At 42.7% G+C, this 17,870-nt stretch overlaps 1 protein-coding gene across 5 annotated transcripts in view; it reads left to right on the forward strand.

Annotated features, from left to right (window-relative positions):
- armc9 (armadillo repeat containing 9) overlaps nucleotides 1-17,870 on the forward strand; it is an 89,954-nt gene that overhangs the window by 18,042 nt on the left and 54,042 nt on the right. For all 5 annotated transcript variants that reach the window (XM_090234194.1, XM_036985001.2, XM_090234246.1 and 2 more), the window contains 7 exons: nucleotides 2,242-2,276; nucleotides 5,922-6,033; nucleotides 6,559-6,651; nucleotides 11,265-11,355; nucleotides 12,865-12,988; nucleotides 15,183-15,322; nucleotides 17,072-17,148. In XM_090234194.1, coding sequence (XP_090090320.1) covers nucleotides 2,242-2,276; nucleotides 5,922-6,033; nucleotides 6,559-6,651; nucleotides 11,265-11,355; nucleotides 12,865-12,988; nucleotides 15,183-15,322; nucleotides 17,072-17,148 — 672 coding nt within the window. The remainder of the gene's footprint in view (nucleotides 1-2,241; nucleotides 2,277-5,921; nucleotides 6,034-6,558; nucleotides 6,652-11,264; nucleotides 11,356-12,864; nucleotides 12,989-15,182; nucleotides 15,323-17,071; nucleotides 17,149-17,870) is intronic.

Here is a 17,870-nt window from a genome sequence, read left to right on the forward strand (position 1 = left end):
ACAAATGATCTATAACTGAGCTAATAACTCACTAACGAGCAAAGGACATTAACAAAATGTGCACACGTGGCTACATGCAGCTCTCAGCTTTGATCTCGAAACAAGCGCGTCTACCCACAACCACTCATGCTGTAAACACAGTCCAGTTCAAAGTGAATGGTACAGATCCATATATGAAAATTGTCTATTTGCATATAGGCCTACTGCAGGTCTGGTTTGTTATGCCACACCGGTCTGTGTAGAGTATAGAGTGCGGGCTTAGTCGTGTGTGTCAATGCCGTAGAATCCTACTCTGAAGCGTTCTGCCTTCTACAAAATCTTTTGCATAGTTCGTTTTGTCTTGGTGTGTTGCATTGAAAGTGGCTAATATTGTATTGGTTCGATCACAATTGCCACTGTAAAGAGAATTGATAGTGTTAACTAACAGGGGAAAACTCTGGAAAGTTGAGTGAGGTTTCATTTCTTGCTTCTCTCCATGGGCTGATATTTCTGCTGTGCCGCAGCTTAGAGGGAACATTGGTCCCAACTGACCTATGAGAATTAAAGAAGAATGATGATACCAGTTCACTTCTTATTTTAAGCACTTTTCCCATGCAGGAGTGCAAAACCAGATAGGGAAAAGTAGCAGAAAAACGTCTGAACTATTAAAAAAAATTATATATTTAAAAAAGGAAATTAAAAAAGCAGAGAATTGCATAATAGCCTTCAACTGGAACTTACGTTTTTAAGCTATTGTTGATTTCCAGTTAGGGTCAACCTCTTCCACAGCCACACAGAGAATGACTTTGTTCTCCATTGGAATGCAACACCATAATTGCGGTGTAATTATCGTAGTCTTCTCCCATTTAATATAGATGGCTCTCAAAAGATTTCACTGTGTCTACCTGCCTAATGGGGAGAAACTAAAACTCAGACAGTCCACCCAAATACCTTGAATTATATTAGGATGCACATATTAAACCTACTTGTCAAATAGTAAGTGCAACAATGGCTTATTATGGGTCTTCTCCATTAGGCGTAACAAAGAGATACGACGTTAAAGATAGATACATGAACTGTTTCTGCAATCTGTGTGTGGGAATTTAATTCCACTGTCTGCAATATTATTTTAGATATACCATTTAAACATTGTTTTTTTATTTTAAAAACAAGAACCTTTCGTCAGTCAATGACCTCCATTTTAATAGGCTGTACAAGGCCAAAAGGAAGAGGAATATCGACGAAAATTGATAGTCTTCTTGCCTTTTTTTGAAAATACTCCTGTCCCATTCTAAGTAACCACATTGCATGTTCTGGCCTAAAGTTCCTGTCGTCCTTTTTCAGTTCGGGTTTTGGGGCAATTAAACTAACAGAGGCGAATTCATGGGAAAGGCTAATCTCCTTAACATTCCTATATCTCAATGTCCTCTCTGGTGGACGTTGCTGTAGGAGACTGGTCACAGTAAATCCTCTGTCAAATGTCACAGGCTGAACATGACATAAACACCTGCCAGCCCTTCATGCATTTATGGGAACAGACATTTTTTTGGAAAGTAGAATCCAAGACAAGTCTTTCTCCCAATCACGTTCTAGCTACACCAACGGCAGAAATGATATGGGTCACCTCACTGACCTTTTCCTCAAGCTGATCATCCAGTTTTGAGGTTGGATTTCAGTTGGAAACACACTAATTAGTACTTTGAAACCTCAGCCGAAGCCTTAGCTTTAGGTCTGTTTCCGTCCACAGCTCTCTTACAATACCAGGCCTATAGGACAGGTGCAGCAATTCTTGAAACACGAAAGGAATTGGTTGCTGCTCACTACTAACACCTCGCCCCTTTGTTGTTCCTCCTTGCTCATTGGATTGGACAGTGTCCCTGTCACTCATTGCATGGGCACTGTTGCCGTAGGTTACGCCGAGGGATTGTGCATGTGACAAAACCCATAACCTGCACACGCATGAACCCCTGCCCGTCCGTTAGCACATCAGTTAACCTAACTTAGCCACCGTTGTTTTAGGAGGACGAGGGAAACTTGGGTAAGTATGAGACAGCTGAGCAAGAACATACCTCTTCTGCTGGACACGGACAAACCCCCTATGTTTTGGCATCTTTTCTATGTCAAAAGATGATCAATTAAAAACACAAAACAAGTGACTCTAAATATGTCAGTAATCTCAGTGTCACTGGGATGGTGTTGTGGGTGAAATGTTAAAATACTACAATTTGCTCTAATACTACAATTTGTCTTTCTCTCTCCCAGGCTTCCTCATTGCTACGAGCGTCTATTGTACCTCAGTAAGTCCCCTCATTGAGTTGTTCTGTGGAACCTGCTGGGGGAAAATGTCATATTGAAAAAAAGCACTTAATAAATGTTAAAAATGGCACACAGTGTGCAGGAGTCCCATTACATTACCTTAGATTACATTACTTTACATTACCTTAGATTACATTACTTTACATTACCTTAGATTACATTACCTTAGATTACATTACTTTACATTGCCTTAGATTACTTTACCTTAGATTACATTACTTTACGTTGCCTTAGATTACTTTACCTTAGATTACATTACTTTACATTACCTTAGATTACTTTACCTTAGATTACATTACTTTACATTGCATTACCTTAGATTACATTGCCTTACCTTAGTCTACATTACTACATTACATTACCTTAGATTACATTACCTTAGATTACATTGGGGGCGGCACGTAGCCTAGTGGTTAGAGCGTTGTACTAGTAACCGGAAGATTGCAAGATCGAATCCCCGAGTTGACAAGGTAAAAATCTGTTCCTAGACCGTCAACCCACTGTTCCTATGCCGTCATTGAAAATAAGAATTTGTTCTTAACTGACTTGCCTAGTTAAATAAAGGTAAAATAAAAAAATAAAACATTACCTTAGATTACATGACCTTGCCTTAGATTACATTACATTACATCGCTTTAGATAAACTTCTTAGTTTAATATGGGCTCACTGGTATATTTAATTCCATAAGACATGAACTGATTTACCATCACAGTGAACTGTCCTTAGTTTACTATGACCTGGGATTTACCATCACAGTGAACTGTCCTTAGTTTTCTATCACCTGGGATTTATCATCACAGTGAACTGTCCTTAGTTTACTATGACCTGGGATTTACCATCACAGTGAACTGTCCTTAGTTTACTATCACCTGGGATTTATCATCACAGTGAACTGTCCTTAGTTTTCTATCACCTGGGATTTACCATCACAGTGAACTGTCCTTAGTTTACTATGACCTGGGATTTACCATCACAGTGAACTGTCCTTAGTTTACTATCACCTGGGATTTATCATCACAGTGAACTGTCCTTAGTTTACTATGACCTGAGATTTACCATCACAGTGAACTGTCCTTAGTTTACTATCACCTGGGATTTACCATCACAGTGAACTGTCCTTAGTTTACTATCACCTGGGATTTATCATCACAGTGAACTGTCCTTAGTTTACTATCACCTGGGATTTATCATCACAGTGAACTGTCCTTAGTTTACTATCACCTGGGATTTATCATCACAGTGAACTGTCCTTAGTTTACTATCACCTGGGATTTACCATCACAGTGAACTGGCAGGTCCTACAAGCCCTAGATTTGTCTCACCTGGACTACTGTGGACTAGGTTCCACAAAGAGGGGCTAAGGAAAATTACTATTTTTCCTGAACGAGGCAGCACGGCCGGACCTTAGATGTACACGGAGATATGCATGTCAATCTCTCCTGGCTCAAAGTAGAGGAGAGATTGTTGACTTCATCACTACTTGTTTTTGTGAGAGGGATTGACATGTTGAATGCACCGAGGTGTCTGTTTGAACTACTGGCACACAGCTCAGACACCCATACATACCCCCACAAGACATGACACCAGAGGTCTCTTCACAGTCCCCAAGTCCAGGACAGACTATGGGAGGGGCAACATTACTACATAGAGACATGGAACTCTATTCCACATCAAGTAACGGATGCAAGAAGTAGAATCAGATTTAAAAACAGATAAAAATACACCTTATGAAACAGCAGGGACTGTGAAGAGACACACACACAGGCACAGACACACACATACACACACGCACGATAACATACTGTATACATATGGATTTGGTGTTGTAGATACACTATATATACAAAAGTATGTGGACACCCCTTCGAATTAGTCGATTCTGGGCTATTTCAGCCACACCCGTTGCTGACAGGTGTATAAAATTGAGCACACCACCATGCAATCATTGGCAGTAGAATGGCCTTACTGAAGAGCACAGTGACTTTCAACGTGGCATCGTCATAGGATGACATCTTTCCAACAAGTCAGTTCGTCAAATTTCTGCCCTGCTAGAGCTGCCCCGGTCAACTGTAAGTGCTGTTATTGTGAAGTGGATATGTCTAGGAGCAACAACGGCTCAGCCGCGAAGTGGTAGGCCACACACGCTCACAGAACGGGACCGCCAAGTGCTGAAGCGCGTAGAAAATTGTCTGTCCTCGGTTGCAACACTCACTACCGAATTCCAAACTGCCTCTGGAAGCAACATCAGCACCAATAATTGTTCATCGGGAGCTTAATGAAATAGGTTTCCATGGCCAAGCAGTCACACACAAGCCTAAGATCACCGTGCGCAATGCCAAGCGTCGGCTGGAGTGGTGTAAAGCTCGCCGCCATTGGACTCAAGAACAGTGGAAATGAGTTCTCTGGAGTGATGAATGACTCTTCACCATCTTGCAGTCCGACAAACAAATCTGGGTTTGGCGGATGTGAGGAGAATGCTACCTGCCCGCATAAATAGTGACAACTGTAAAGTTTGGTGGAGGAGGAATAATGGTCTGGGGCTGTGTTTCCAACGTTGTGACAACAGTTTGGGAAAGGTTGTTTCCTGTTTCAGCATGACAATGCCCTCGTGCAAAAATCAAGGTTCACACAGAAATGGTTTGTCGAGGTCTGTTTCGAAGAACTTGTCTGGCCTGCACAAAGCCCTGACCTCAACCCCATCGAACACCTTTGTGATGAATTGGAACGCAGACTGCGAGCCATGGCCTAACCACCTAACCAATCACCCAACATCAGTGTCCGAAGTCACTAATGCTATTGTGGCTGAATGGAAGCAAGTCCCCACAGCAATTTTCCAACATCTAGTGGAAAGCCTTCCCAGAAGAGTGGAGGCTGTTATAGTAGCAAAGTGGGGACCAACTCCATATTAATGCCCATGATTTTGTAGTGAGATGTTTGACAAGCAGGTGTCCACATACTTTTGGTCATGTATTGTATGTAGTTGTAAGAGTAGTGGTCTGAGGGCACACACTTAATGTGTTGTGAATTCTGTTGGGTAATGTAATGCAATGTTTTTAATTGTATACAACTGCCTTAATGTTGCTTAACCCCAGGCAGAATAGCTGCTGCCTTGGCAGGAACTAATGGGGATCCATAATAAACCCCAGGAAGGGTAGCTGCTGCCTTGGCAGGAACTAATGGGGATCCATAATAAACCCCAGGAAGAGTAGCTGCTGCCTTCACAGGAACTAATGGGGATCCATAATAAACCCCAGGAAGAGTAGCTGCTGCCTTGGCAGGAACTAATGGGGATCCATAATAAACCCCAGGAAGAGTAGCTGCTGCCTTGGCAGGAACTAATGGGGATCCATAATAAACCCCAGGAAGAGTAGCTGCTGCCTTGGCAGGAACTAATGGGGATCCATAATAAACCCCAGGAAGAGTAGCTGCTGCCTTGGCAGGAACTAATGGGGATCCATAATAAACCCCAGGAAGAGTAGCTGCTGCCTTGGCAGGAACTAATGGGGATCCATAATAAACCCCAGGAAGAGTAGCTGCTGCCTTGGCAGGAACTAATGGGAATCCAAAATAAATACAAACTACAGCAGATAGTTTGTGAAAAACACCCACCATCTCCCCTATACAGGAGGCCTAAGGAGGTGCCACTGCTGCCCTCTCTGGACTATGACAAGCTGAAGAGAGACTTGCTGGGGGGATCAGACAGACTCAAGGCCCTGCTGCTCCAGGCCCTGTGCTGGGTCAGTCAGACAGCCTGGATATGCCTAGGCCTACTGCTACTGCTCTGTCTCTATGTGTCTCTATGTCTCTGTCTCTATGTGTCTCTGTCTCAATGTCTCTGTCTCTTTGTCTCTGTCTCTATGTCTCTGTGTCTGTCTCTCTGTGTCTATGTCGCTGTCTCTGTCTCTGTCTCCATGTGTCTCTGTCTATGTTTCTATGTCTCTATGCATCTGTTTCTGTGTATATCTGTCTCTGTGTCTCTGTCTCATTGTCTCTATCTGTCTATGTCTCTATGTATATCTGTCTCTGTGTCTTTGTGTCTCTCCGCCTCTCTTTCTCTGTGTCTCCCTTTCACTCTGTGTTTCTCTCTCTCTCTCTGTGCCTATCTGTCTCTGTGCATCGATGACTCTCTGTCTCTGTGTCTCTGTGTCTCTAGGTCTCTGTGCCTGTCTGCTGGTCTGTCTGCCTACCTGCCTGTCTATCTGTCTGTTTGCCAGTCTGTCTGCCTGTCTGTGTCATCACCTTGTGTGTTCTCCTATCCCCAGAGACTGACCCGTTCTCTCCAAGGTGAGCAGAGGGACACGGTACTGCAGGCCTACGTCAGCAACGACCTCCTGGATTGCCACAGCACCAGACAGGTGGGTTAACATTAGAAGCCTTCTCCCTAAGTTTGTTTTATTCACTGCTTTAGCACAGTCCGCCAACCTGGATGTCCTAGCCTTGTCTGAAACCTGGTTTAGGAAGGCCACCAAAAATCCTGAAATTTCCATCCCTAACTATACAATTTTCCTACAAGATAGGACTGCCAAAGGGGACGGAGTTAGCCCGCATACTAAAAAAAAAAAAAAAAAAAAATCCACCTTTCCAGAAGCAAGTCTCTCACTGTTGCCGCTTGTTATAGACCCCCCTCGGCCCCCAGTTATGCCCTGGACACCATATGTGAATTGATCGCCCCCCACCTATCTTCAGAGTTTGTACTGTTAGGTTACCTAAACTGGGACATGCTTAACATCCCGGACGTTCTACAATCTTAGCTAGATGCCCTTAATCTCACACAAATCATCAAGGAACCTACCAGGTACAACCCTAAATCTGTAACCATGGGCACCCTCTTAGATATCATCCTGACCAACCTGCCCTCTAAATACACCTCTGCTGTCTTCAACTAGGATCTCAGAGATCACTGCCTCATTGCCTGCGAGAGTACTGGGTCATTGGTCAAACAACCATCCCTCATCACTGTCAAACGCTCCCTAAAACACTTCGGCGAGCAGGCCTTTCTAATTGACCTGGCACAGGTATTGTGGAAGGATATTGACCTCATCCCGTCAGTAGAGGATGCCTGGTTGCTCTTCAAAATGTAAATAAACATGCCCCGTTCAAAAAAATTTAGAACTAAGAACAGATATAGTCCTTGGTTCACCCCAGATTTAACTGCCCTTGACCAGCACAAAAGCCTCCACTCATGCCGCCAAACATACCCTCGTAAAACTGACTATCCTACCGATCCTTGACTTCGGCAATGTCATTTACAAAATAGGCCCCAACACGCAAACTGGATGTAGTCTATCACAGTGCCATCCGTTTTGTCACCAACGCCCCATATACTACCCACCACTGCGACCTGTAGCATTTCGCTACACTCGCATTAACATCTGCTAACCATGTGTATGTGACAAATAAAATTTGATTTGATTTGTATGCTCTCGTTGGCTGGCCATCGCTTCATATTCGTTGCCAAACCCACTGGCTCCAGGTCATCTATAAGTCTTTGCTAGGTAAAACCCTGCCTTATCTCATCTCGCTGGTCAACATAGCAGCACCCACCCGTAGCATGTGCTCCAGCAGGTATATTTCACTGGTCATCCCCAAAGCCAATTCTTACTTTGGCTGCCTTTCCTTCCAGTTTTCTGCTGCCAATGATTGGAACGAATTACAAAAATCACTGAAGCATTAGTCTTATATCTCCCCCTCTAATTTTAAGCATCAGCTGTCAGAGCAGCTTACCGATCACTATACCTGTACACAGCCCATCTGTAAATAGCACACCAGACTACCTCATCCCCATATTATTACTTACCCTCTTGCTCTTTTGCACCCCAGTATCTCTACTTGCACAACATCATCTGCACATCCATCACCACAGTGTTAATGCTAAATTGTAATTATTTTAACCTCCATGGCCTGTTTATTGCCTTACCTCCCTACTCGTCTACATTTGCACACACTGTACATAGATTTTTCTATTTTTCTTTTTTATTGTGTTATTGACTGTACATTTGTTCATGTGTAACTCTGTGTTGTTGTTTTTGTCGCACTGCTTTGCTTTATCTTGGACAGATCACAGTTGTAAATGAGAACTTGTTCTCAACTGGTCTACCTGGTTAAATAAAGGTGAAATAAAAATATAATTAAAACAGGCAGGGTGTTGTTGGGTTAAATTGCCACTTGACACTGATCTTGGGTCAGTTTAGCATTTTCCCCAATAATGGTGTTAGATGGAGAAACTGATCCTAGATCTGTACCTATGGGAAAACTTCAGCTCGGCACTTACAGGGTGGCATCTGGTACAACCATGAGGTAACCATTAGACATATTATCTAACAGAACCATAGGGGCTTTGTCACGATTCTCTCCTCCCCAAAGTGGGCACTCGTTCACTTCCCCCTTAAGGGTGTGAAGCATTGCTAAGTGCACTCTTCAAAGAGAAGAATCTGAATTAGGCCTTTTTGTTTCATTTAATGGATCTCTTGAATGGCTAAAGATACTACTCACAGGCTTTCACAGGTTCTAAATGTTGGGATGATTTCATATTGGAAATGGTGGTAGGTCATGAACTCTTTTTGGTAAGGCCAAAGTTCACCAGCCTCTCTCAAGTAGGCTAGATACCACATTTAATTTGACAGTAGTAATGTGCCGGTTTAAAATGTCTCTCTCTCTCTCTCTCTCTCTTTGTCTCTCTCTCTCTCTCTTTGTCTCTCTCTCTCTATCTCTCTCTCTGTCTCTCTGTCTCTCTCTCTCTCTCTCTCTCTCTCTCTCTCTTCTCTCTCTCTCCCTCCCTCCCTCCTGGTAAGAAAGACAATCAATTGAACATCTCACTGTCTTCAGTAAACATGATATCTTCATCTCATTATTTTAACTTTTTACGAAACAGCCTCAACCTCCGATTCAGTGCCAGTAGTTCCGTTTTTCCTCCTGGCTTCTAGAATTACCACACTAGGGAAGGAGGGCCCCTGTTTCATTGGTCCTACGATTCACTGGTTCGTTAGAAGATGGTTTGCCCAGCACTCCATCACTCTCCCTCTTGGTCAAAAAGCCCTTACACAGCCTGGAGGTGTGTTTTCGGTCATTGTCCTGTTGAAAAACAAATGTTTGTCCCACTTAGCGCCCACCAGATGGGATGGCGTATCGCTGCAGAATGCTGTGGTAGACATGATGGTTAAGTGTGCCTTGAATTCTAAATAAATCACTGACAGTGTCACCAGCAAAGCACCCCCAGACCATCACACCTCCTCCTCCATGCTTCATGGTGGGAACCACACATGCAGAGATCATCTGTTCACCTCCTCTGCGTTTCACAAAGCAGTTAGAACCAAAAATGTCAAATTTGGACTCATCAGACCAAAGGACAGATTTCCACCGGTCTAATGTCGATTGCTTGTTTTTCTTGGCCCAAGCAAGTCTCTTCTTCATATTAGTGTCCTTTAGTTGTGGTTTCTTTGCAGCAATTCGACCATAAAGGCCTGATTCACATAGTCTCTTCTGAACAGTTGATGTTGAGATGTGTCTGTTACTTGAACTCTGTGAAACATTTATTTGGGTTGCAATCAGGTGCAGTTAACTGTAATGAATTTAGGAAACTCTGGGTCTTCCTTTCCTGTGGCGGTCCTCATGAGAGCCAGTTTCATCACAGCGCTTGATGGTTTTTGAGACTGCACTTGAAGAAACTTTCAAAGTTCTTGACATTTTCCCTATTGACTAACCTTCATGTCTTAAAGTAATGATGGATTGTTATTTTTCTTTGCTTATTTGAGCTGTTCTTGCCATAATATGTACTTGATCTTTTACCAAATAGGGCTATCTTCTGTATACAACCCTACCTTGTCGCAACACAACTGATTGGTTCAAATTCATTAAGAAGGAAAGAAATTCAAGAAATATACTTTTAACAAGGCACACCTGTTAATTAAAATGCATTCCAGGTGACTTCCTCATGAAGCTGGTTGAGAAAATGCCAAGAATGTGCAAAGCTGTCATCAAAGCAAAGGGTGGCTACTTTGAAGAATCTCAAATATATTTTGATTTGTTTAACACATTTTTCATTACTAAATAATTCCATGTGTTATTTCATAGTTTTGATATCTTCGCTATTATTCTACAATTTAGAAAATAGTACAAATAAAGAAACATCCTTGAATGAGTCGGTGTGTCCAAACATTTGACTGGTATTGTATGTATATATGTTTATATGTACAATATTAGGAGGCAATATACAATCTGTCACTTCATTTGGCCTGAGCTATTGTTTGTTTGAATTGAAGGTCAGATTGATCTCAGTTTGTCAGAGTAGCCTCTTGTTTATTGGTACCATTATTGTCTTAGAATGATTCTATTTTTAAAAAATATATTTAAAAAATTTACTAGAAAGTTTGCAATTTTTCGAATTGCTATAATGGGTGATCCTTTTTTCTGTCAACAATGTCTGCAGTACCGCGGTTGACCTTGAACTTCCATTGCTTCAATGAGAAGGGGGAGGTGGTTCTCCCCTGGCCTGCTCCAATGTCATGTGATGAGGGTAGTTTTGTGCGGTGGCTGGCTTGAGACTTTGGCTCGTAGTCCACATTTGAATGGAAAAGTTTTTGAGAAATGATTTGACTTTGAAAGTTTCAACGTGTCTTCATTGATTACAGTTTACAATTGGCTCATTCATCCCCCCTCCTCTCCCCTGTAACTATTCCCCAGGTCATTGCTGTAAATGAGAACGTGTTCTCAGTCAACTTACCTGGTAAAATAACGGATAAAAAAACACACCAGCCAAGCTTCTGGGAGAGCACGATGGTTCTCTTTTGCCAACCAGATACAACCCCACAGTAGTGTTTTTCCAAATTGCCTATGGGAAACAATAGATGTTAGACTATGTACAGTAACTTGCATGTGAAACAGTTCACCATCCATTGTCCTTTGTCCATTATACCGAATCTCCCAGTGGCTTTCCCATGAAAAAAAATCTGCGTTGGAATATGTTTTGCAGAAACCTGTGCTCCTCTTGATGAGGTCGAAGAACGAGATGGTCAGGCAGTACATGGCTCGTCTCATCAATGCTTTCGCATCCCTCGCAGAGGGTAAGTCATATGTTATTTAATGTGTTGTAGTATACAGTGCATTCAGAAAGTATTCACACCCCTTGACTTTTTCAAAATTAAAAAAAACAGCATGAATTTAAAATGGATTAAATTCAGATTTTGTGTCATTGATCTAAAGACACTGATCTAAAGACACTGATCTAAAGACACTGATCTAAAGACACTGATCTAAAGACACTGATCTAAAGACACTGATCTAAAGACACTGATCTAAAGACACTGATCTAAAGACACTGATCTAAAGACAATGATCTAAAGACACTGATCTAAAGACACTGATCTAAAGACAATGATCTAAAGACACTGATCTAAAGACACTGATCTAAAGACACTGATCTAAAGACACTGATCTAAAGACACTGATCTAAAGACACTGATCTAAAGACAATGATCTAAAGACACTGATCTAAAGACATTGATCTAAAGACACTGATCTAAAGACATTGATCTAAAGACACTGATCTAAAGACACTGATCTAAAGACACTGATCTAAAGACACTGATCTAAAGACACTGATCTAAAGACACTGATCTAAAGACACTGATCTAAATGCCCCATAATGTCAAAGTGGAATTTTGTTTGTAGAATTTTTTTGTTGTTGCAATTAACTAGAAATGAAAAGCTGAAATGTCTTGTGTCAATAAGTATTCAATCTCTTTGTTATAGCAAGATTATGGCTATTATGGTTTTTCAACATCTCGTAAAGAAGGGCACCAATTAGATGGATGGTGTGAAGAGCAAGATGGGAGGGGTTGAATAGAGCTGAAGGGAGGGACTAATAACAAGATAACCAATGTAAAACATACGGGTGTCTGTACAATGTATATTGGTTCAGAAATGTTGTGAAATAGCACAGTTACAAATACAAATCAAACTGGACGGACATCAGAAATAGAGGAAGGACTAAAAACAAACAAAATATAACTATTGTAAAATAGATTGTGTCTGTAAAATGTGTATAGTATGTATAACCTGAAGGTGAAGCTGAAGCCTGAGTGTTATTGTTTATTAGTTTACTCCAGTTGGGGGAGGAATGGTAGGGTTTGCAGGGAATAATAAAGGTATATTCTTTTTTTTAAAGTGTGTATATATATATATATATTTACCACAAAAATATATGGAGGATTGGAAATGATGCAGACAATTACATTGATGGAAGCAACAATCTATCTGCAATATTAAAGCGGATCCACCCCCTGGAATTGTTTTTTAATACATTTTTTTAAACGGCACCGATTGATAGATGTGTACACCCAGTCACTACAAATATCAAATTAAGTCAAATGTTATTTGTCACATACGCCGAATACAACAGGTGGAGATATACAGGCGTCCTTCCTAACTCAGTTGCCGGAGAGGAAGGAAACTGCTCAGGGATTTCATCATGAAGCAAATGGTGATTTTGAAGCATGGATTCCAGGCTATAATCCTCGGACGATGGTGGTGACCCCTGGTTGTGTTGTGTGTGTGTGTATGTTGTGTTCCAGGTCGTGTGTACCTGTCCCAGGTCCCGTCTTTGTTGAGGCTGCTCATTGAGTCTCTAAGGACAGAGGAGAAGGACTCTGTGAGCAGAGAGAATGTCCTGGGAGCCCTGCAGAAACTAAGCCTCAGGTACACTCACTTCCTTAAAAACACTCCTACTCACTTCCTCAAAAACACTCCCACTCACTTCCTCAAAAACACTCCCACTCACTTCCTCAAAAACACTCCCACTCACTTCCTGAAACACACTCCCACTCACTTCCTGAAAACACACTCCCACTCACTTCCTGAAACACACTCAAGTCAAATCAAAGTTTATTTGTCACGTGCGCCGAATACAACAGGTGTTGTTCACCTTACAGTGAAATGCTTACTTACAGGCTCTAACCAATAGTGCAACAAAGGTATTAGGTGAACAATAGGTAAGTAAAGAAATAAAACAACAGTAAAAAGACAGGCTATATACAGTAGCGAGGCTACATACAGACACCGGTTAGTCAGGCTGATTGAGGTAGTATGCAGATATGGTTAAAGTGACTATGCATATATGATGAACAGAGAGTAGCAGTAGCGTAAAAGACGGGGTGGTGGTGGGTGGGACACAATGCAGATAGCCCGGTTAGCCAATGTTCGGGAGCACTGGTTGGTCGGCCCAATTGAGGTAGTATGTACATGAATGTATAGTTAAAATGACTATGCATATATGATAAACAGAGAGTAACAGCAGCGTAAAAGGAGGGGTTGGGGAGACACACAATGCAAATAGTCCAGGTAGCCATTTGATTACCTGTTTAGGAGTCTATTGGCTTGGGGGTAAAAACTGTTGAGAAGCCTTTTTTGTCCTAGACTCCCATTCACTCACTTCCTCAAACACACTCTCACTCACTCACTTCCTCAAACACACTCTCACTCACTCACTTCCTCAAACACACTCTCACTCACTCACTTCCTCAAACACACTCTCACTCACTCACTTCCTCAAACACACTCTCATTCACTCACTTCCTCAAACACACTCTCATTCACTCACTTCCTCAAACACACTCTCATTCACTCACTTCCTCAAACACACTCTCATTCACTCACTTCCTCAAACACACTCTCATTCACTCACTTCCTCAAACACACTCTCATTCACTCACTTCCTCAAACACACTCCCACTCACTCACTTCCTCAAACACACTCCCACTCACTCACTTCCTCAAACACACTCTCATTCACTCACTTCCTCAAATACACTCCCACTCACTTCCTCACACGTGTGCATGCACACACACACACACACACACACACACACACACACACACACACACACCATTTGGACCGCTAACCTGTATGTTATTGTGCTGTATTGTTTAGCATCCTGGTGTAGTGTTGAATTAAACTAACCTATATTATGATATGACAATCTTATACCAGGCATACTACCTACCGCTCTGTATCCACAGTCACACTACCGCTCTGTATCCACAGTCACACTACCGCTCTGCATCCACAGTCATACTACCGCTCTGCATCCACAGTCACACTATCACTCTGCATCCACAGTCACACTACCGCTCTGCATCCACAGTCACACTATCACTCTGTATCCAAAGTCACATTACCGCTCTGTATCCACAGTCACACTACCACTCTCTGCATCCACAGTCACACTACCACTCTGCATCCACAGTCACACTACCGCTCTGCATCCACAGTCACACTACCGCTCTGTATCCACAGTCACACTACCGCTCTGCATCCACAGTCACACTACCGCTCTGTATCCACAGTCACACTACCACTCTGCATCCACAGTCACACTACAACTCTGTATCCACAGTCACACTACCGCTCTGCATCCACAGTCACACTACCACTCTGTATCCACAGTCACACTACCGCTCTGTATCCACAGTCACACTACCACTCTGCATCCACAGTCACACCACCGCTCTGCATCCACAGTCACACTACCGCCACAATCAGCCCTAGTAGACTAGAGAATGTGATATCCCGGTGTCTCCACTTTTTGTTTTTTTGTTAATCAGAAAACTATTGGTTTGAAACGCAAGCTTATAAACAGCTAGTGGTTTCCCGGTCTAACCCCGTGGGCTGTGTTTCGTTCTGTTTGCTCGTTGTGCAACACCTAGTGGTGTCCGGGCCTAACCCCGTTGTCTTTGTTCCTCTCTGTTTGCTTGTGTCTGTGCGTCTGCATATGTGCGTCTGTTTGTGCGTGCGAACATGTGAGTTTTGTGTACACATCCATGTGTGTGCGTGCAAGCGCCTGTGTGTGTGTGTGTGTGTGTGTGTGTGTGTGTGTGTGTGTGCGCACTCTAGGAGGAGCCAGCAGTCAGCCATGATAGAGGATGGTCTCATTGACTGGCTGGTAGATGAGCTGCAGGACTCTGACTGTCTGTCTGACTACACTCTGGAGTACGCTGTGGCCCTGCTCATGAACCTATGTCTACGCACCAGAGGTAGCCTATCATCACCTGGTACCACTCATCACCTGGTACCACCCATCACCTGGTACCACCCATACCTAGTACGACATCCACCTGATGGCACAGTCCATTAGCCTGGTCCCAGATCTATTTGTGCCAAAACAGATCTGGGATCAGGCTACATTTCCCTCAGTCCAGTGTTTCCCTCCGATTATTTTCCATCCGCGGCGCAAAAGCACCCAAAACAATAAACAGGCCCTCAGTTGAAACCAAAAGTATTTTGGGACGTGGGCTCCCACACCACCTATACAGGGAACACTAACACAGTCCACATCAGTTGTCTGAAGTGAACTGGAAATTCAGCGTATTTTTATAGGAATTTGATCAACTTCCACCGTCCTCCACAAGAGTTGCTGAAATTCCTCTTCACTTCAGTTTGCTCTTTAAAGACATTCTCCCGCTTTGTGCTGGATGTGTCAATATGTAGTCCAAACATGTATAATCGGTTAGCAGAATTATTGTTTTACCTCAACTAAGCCACGAAATCCCTAAAAAGAGATGTTTTTTTTTCTGGAAGCTGTGACATTTTCCTTACATTTTCCCCCAATTTGGGCCAGCCAATGAGTTCCTAGCTATTCGAAGACCAGCCAATGAGCTTCAGCCTCTCACCATTTCGGTGACATCTAGCAAGCTGCACATCATAATGGTACGCCATATTCAGGGACCACTTTTGGCTCAGTACTACTGGGTAAAACGTATACGAAAATACTGGTGCATCTCTTTCATTCATGCACCTTGGCTAAAGAGTTAGGTATGGGCATTGATCCCTTCCCTCTATCTCCCACATAATTAGAATGAGTTAGCTAGTTAGATCTCAAATGACCTATTACAATAAACATCATATTATCAGCAGAGGCTTTTATCAAAAAGCCATTTACAGTTATACGTCCATTAATTTTTCCGTATGGGACCCATACTATGGTTGGTCCCAAAGCAGAAATCAAACCCACTACACCTTGGTGTTGCAAGAGTCCATGCTCTACCAATTGAGCCACACACGACAATTTACTTCTACTCACGACTCATCAAAGGAGTGTCTTCGCATACCAACCTGCATCCCACTGCTGGCTTGCTTATGAAGCTAAGCAGGGTTGGTCCCTGGATGGGAGACCAGATGCTGTTGGAGGGCCAGTAGGGGGCACTCTTTTCTCTGGTCTAAAAAAATATATATCCCAATGCCCCCAGGGCAGTAATTGGGGACACTGCCCTGTGTAGGGTGCCGTCTTTCAGATGGGACGTTAAACGGGTGTCCTTACTCTCTGTGGTCACTAAAGATCCCATGGCACTTATTGTAAGAGTAGGTGTGTTAACCCTGGTGTCCTGGCTAAATTCCCAATCTGGCCCTCAAACCATCACGGTCACCTAATCATCTACAGTGGCTCATTAAGTGGCTCATTAATCCCCCTTCCTCTCCCCTGTAACTATTCCCCAGGTCGTTGTTGTAAATGAGAATGTGTTCTCAGTCAACTTACCTGGTTATATAAAATACATTGTCCCTAGGCCTTGTATAGACTTCTGGCCCTGGGTCTAATGTTAAATGCCCATTGAAGGGATTGATTCAAATCAAATTGAGTTAGATGGGGTGAGCAGAATGAAATCTTCTTGTTCTTTCAGACCCGTATCTAACCCTAACCCGTATCTAACCCTAACCCGTATCTAACCCTAACCCGTATCTAACCCTAACCCGTATCTCTGTTGTCATGACTTGTCTTTTTGTTCCAGGTAAGAGGAAGTGTGCTGAGAACCCTAAATACGTGCTGAAGGTTCTGACTGACCTTCTGGGACACGAGAACCACGAGGTAATACACACACACACACTTTCATGGACACACACATGCACTTACACACACAACTCTCACGCACCCACACACACACAGGCAGACACCTGCTGTTGTGAATGTACACAAACTACTCACATATAAAACACACACACAGAAAGAGGTTAATCTGTAAATCTGTTAATCTGCACCAGTCCCAGCAGATCACTAATCTGCTTGCTGGAGTGATGGTGGCGTACTGTATCGTAGGGTTGAGCCGTATCCAGATGTTCATATCTCATACAGTCCTTCACTCATCCCGGGATTTACTGTATTACTGCCTTAGTACAAAAGGGGGTGCCAAAAACATCTTATTAATTCAGTAATTTGCTTAGATAACTAGCAAATTTAAATTTAGGGTCCGCGTTAATGCAGAATTCATTATTTTTAACGTCTGTTACCAGTATGCTAACTAAATTAGCACAAGTAATAATGAATTTCCATGGAGGCTGCTCACGAAATATGCTAAGAAATTGCAAAGACAGGCAGTCCAGCTCATAAAGTTATACATATATAGGTAAGTATAGAGTTTGGACATTTCCAAGTGAATGTGAACGAGCAACATTGTGCAAATGAACAAAGTTTTGTCGCATGCTTGTCTAAAGTAAGATCAGTACTGTCTCTGAAGCAGCATGGTTACACACTGTCTGTGTGGAATCTGGAGTCGCTAGGGCAACGGGCCTGTCTGCTTGGAGAAGAGGCGG

The sequence above is a fragment of the Oncorhynchus mykiss genome, chromosome 1 (genome assembly GCF_057628025.1).
Source record: "Oncorhynchus mykiss isolate SJ-2025 chromosome 1, ASM5762802v1, whole genome shotgun sequence".
Classification (NCBI taxonomy): Eukaryota; Metazoa; Chordata; class Actinopteri; order Salmoniformes; family Salmonidae; genus Oncorhynchus; species Oncorhynchus mykiss.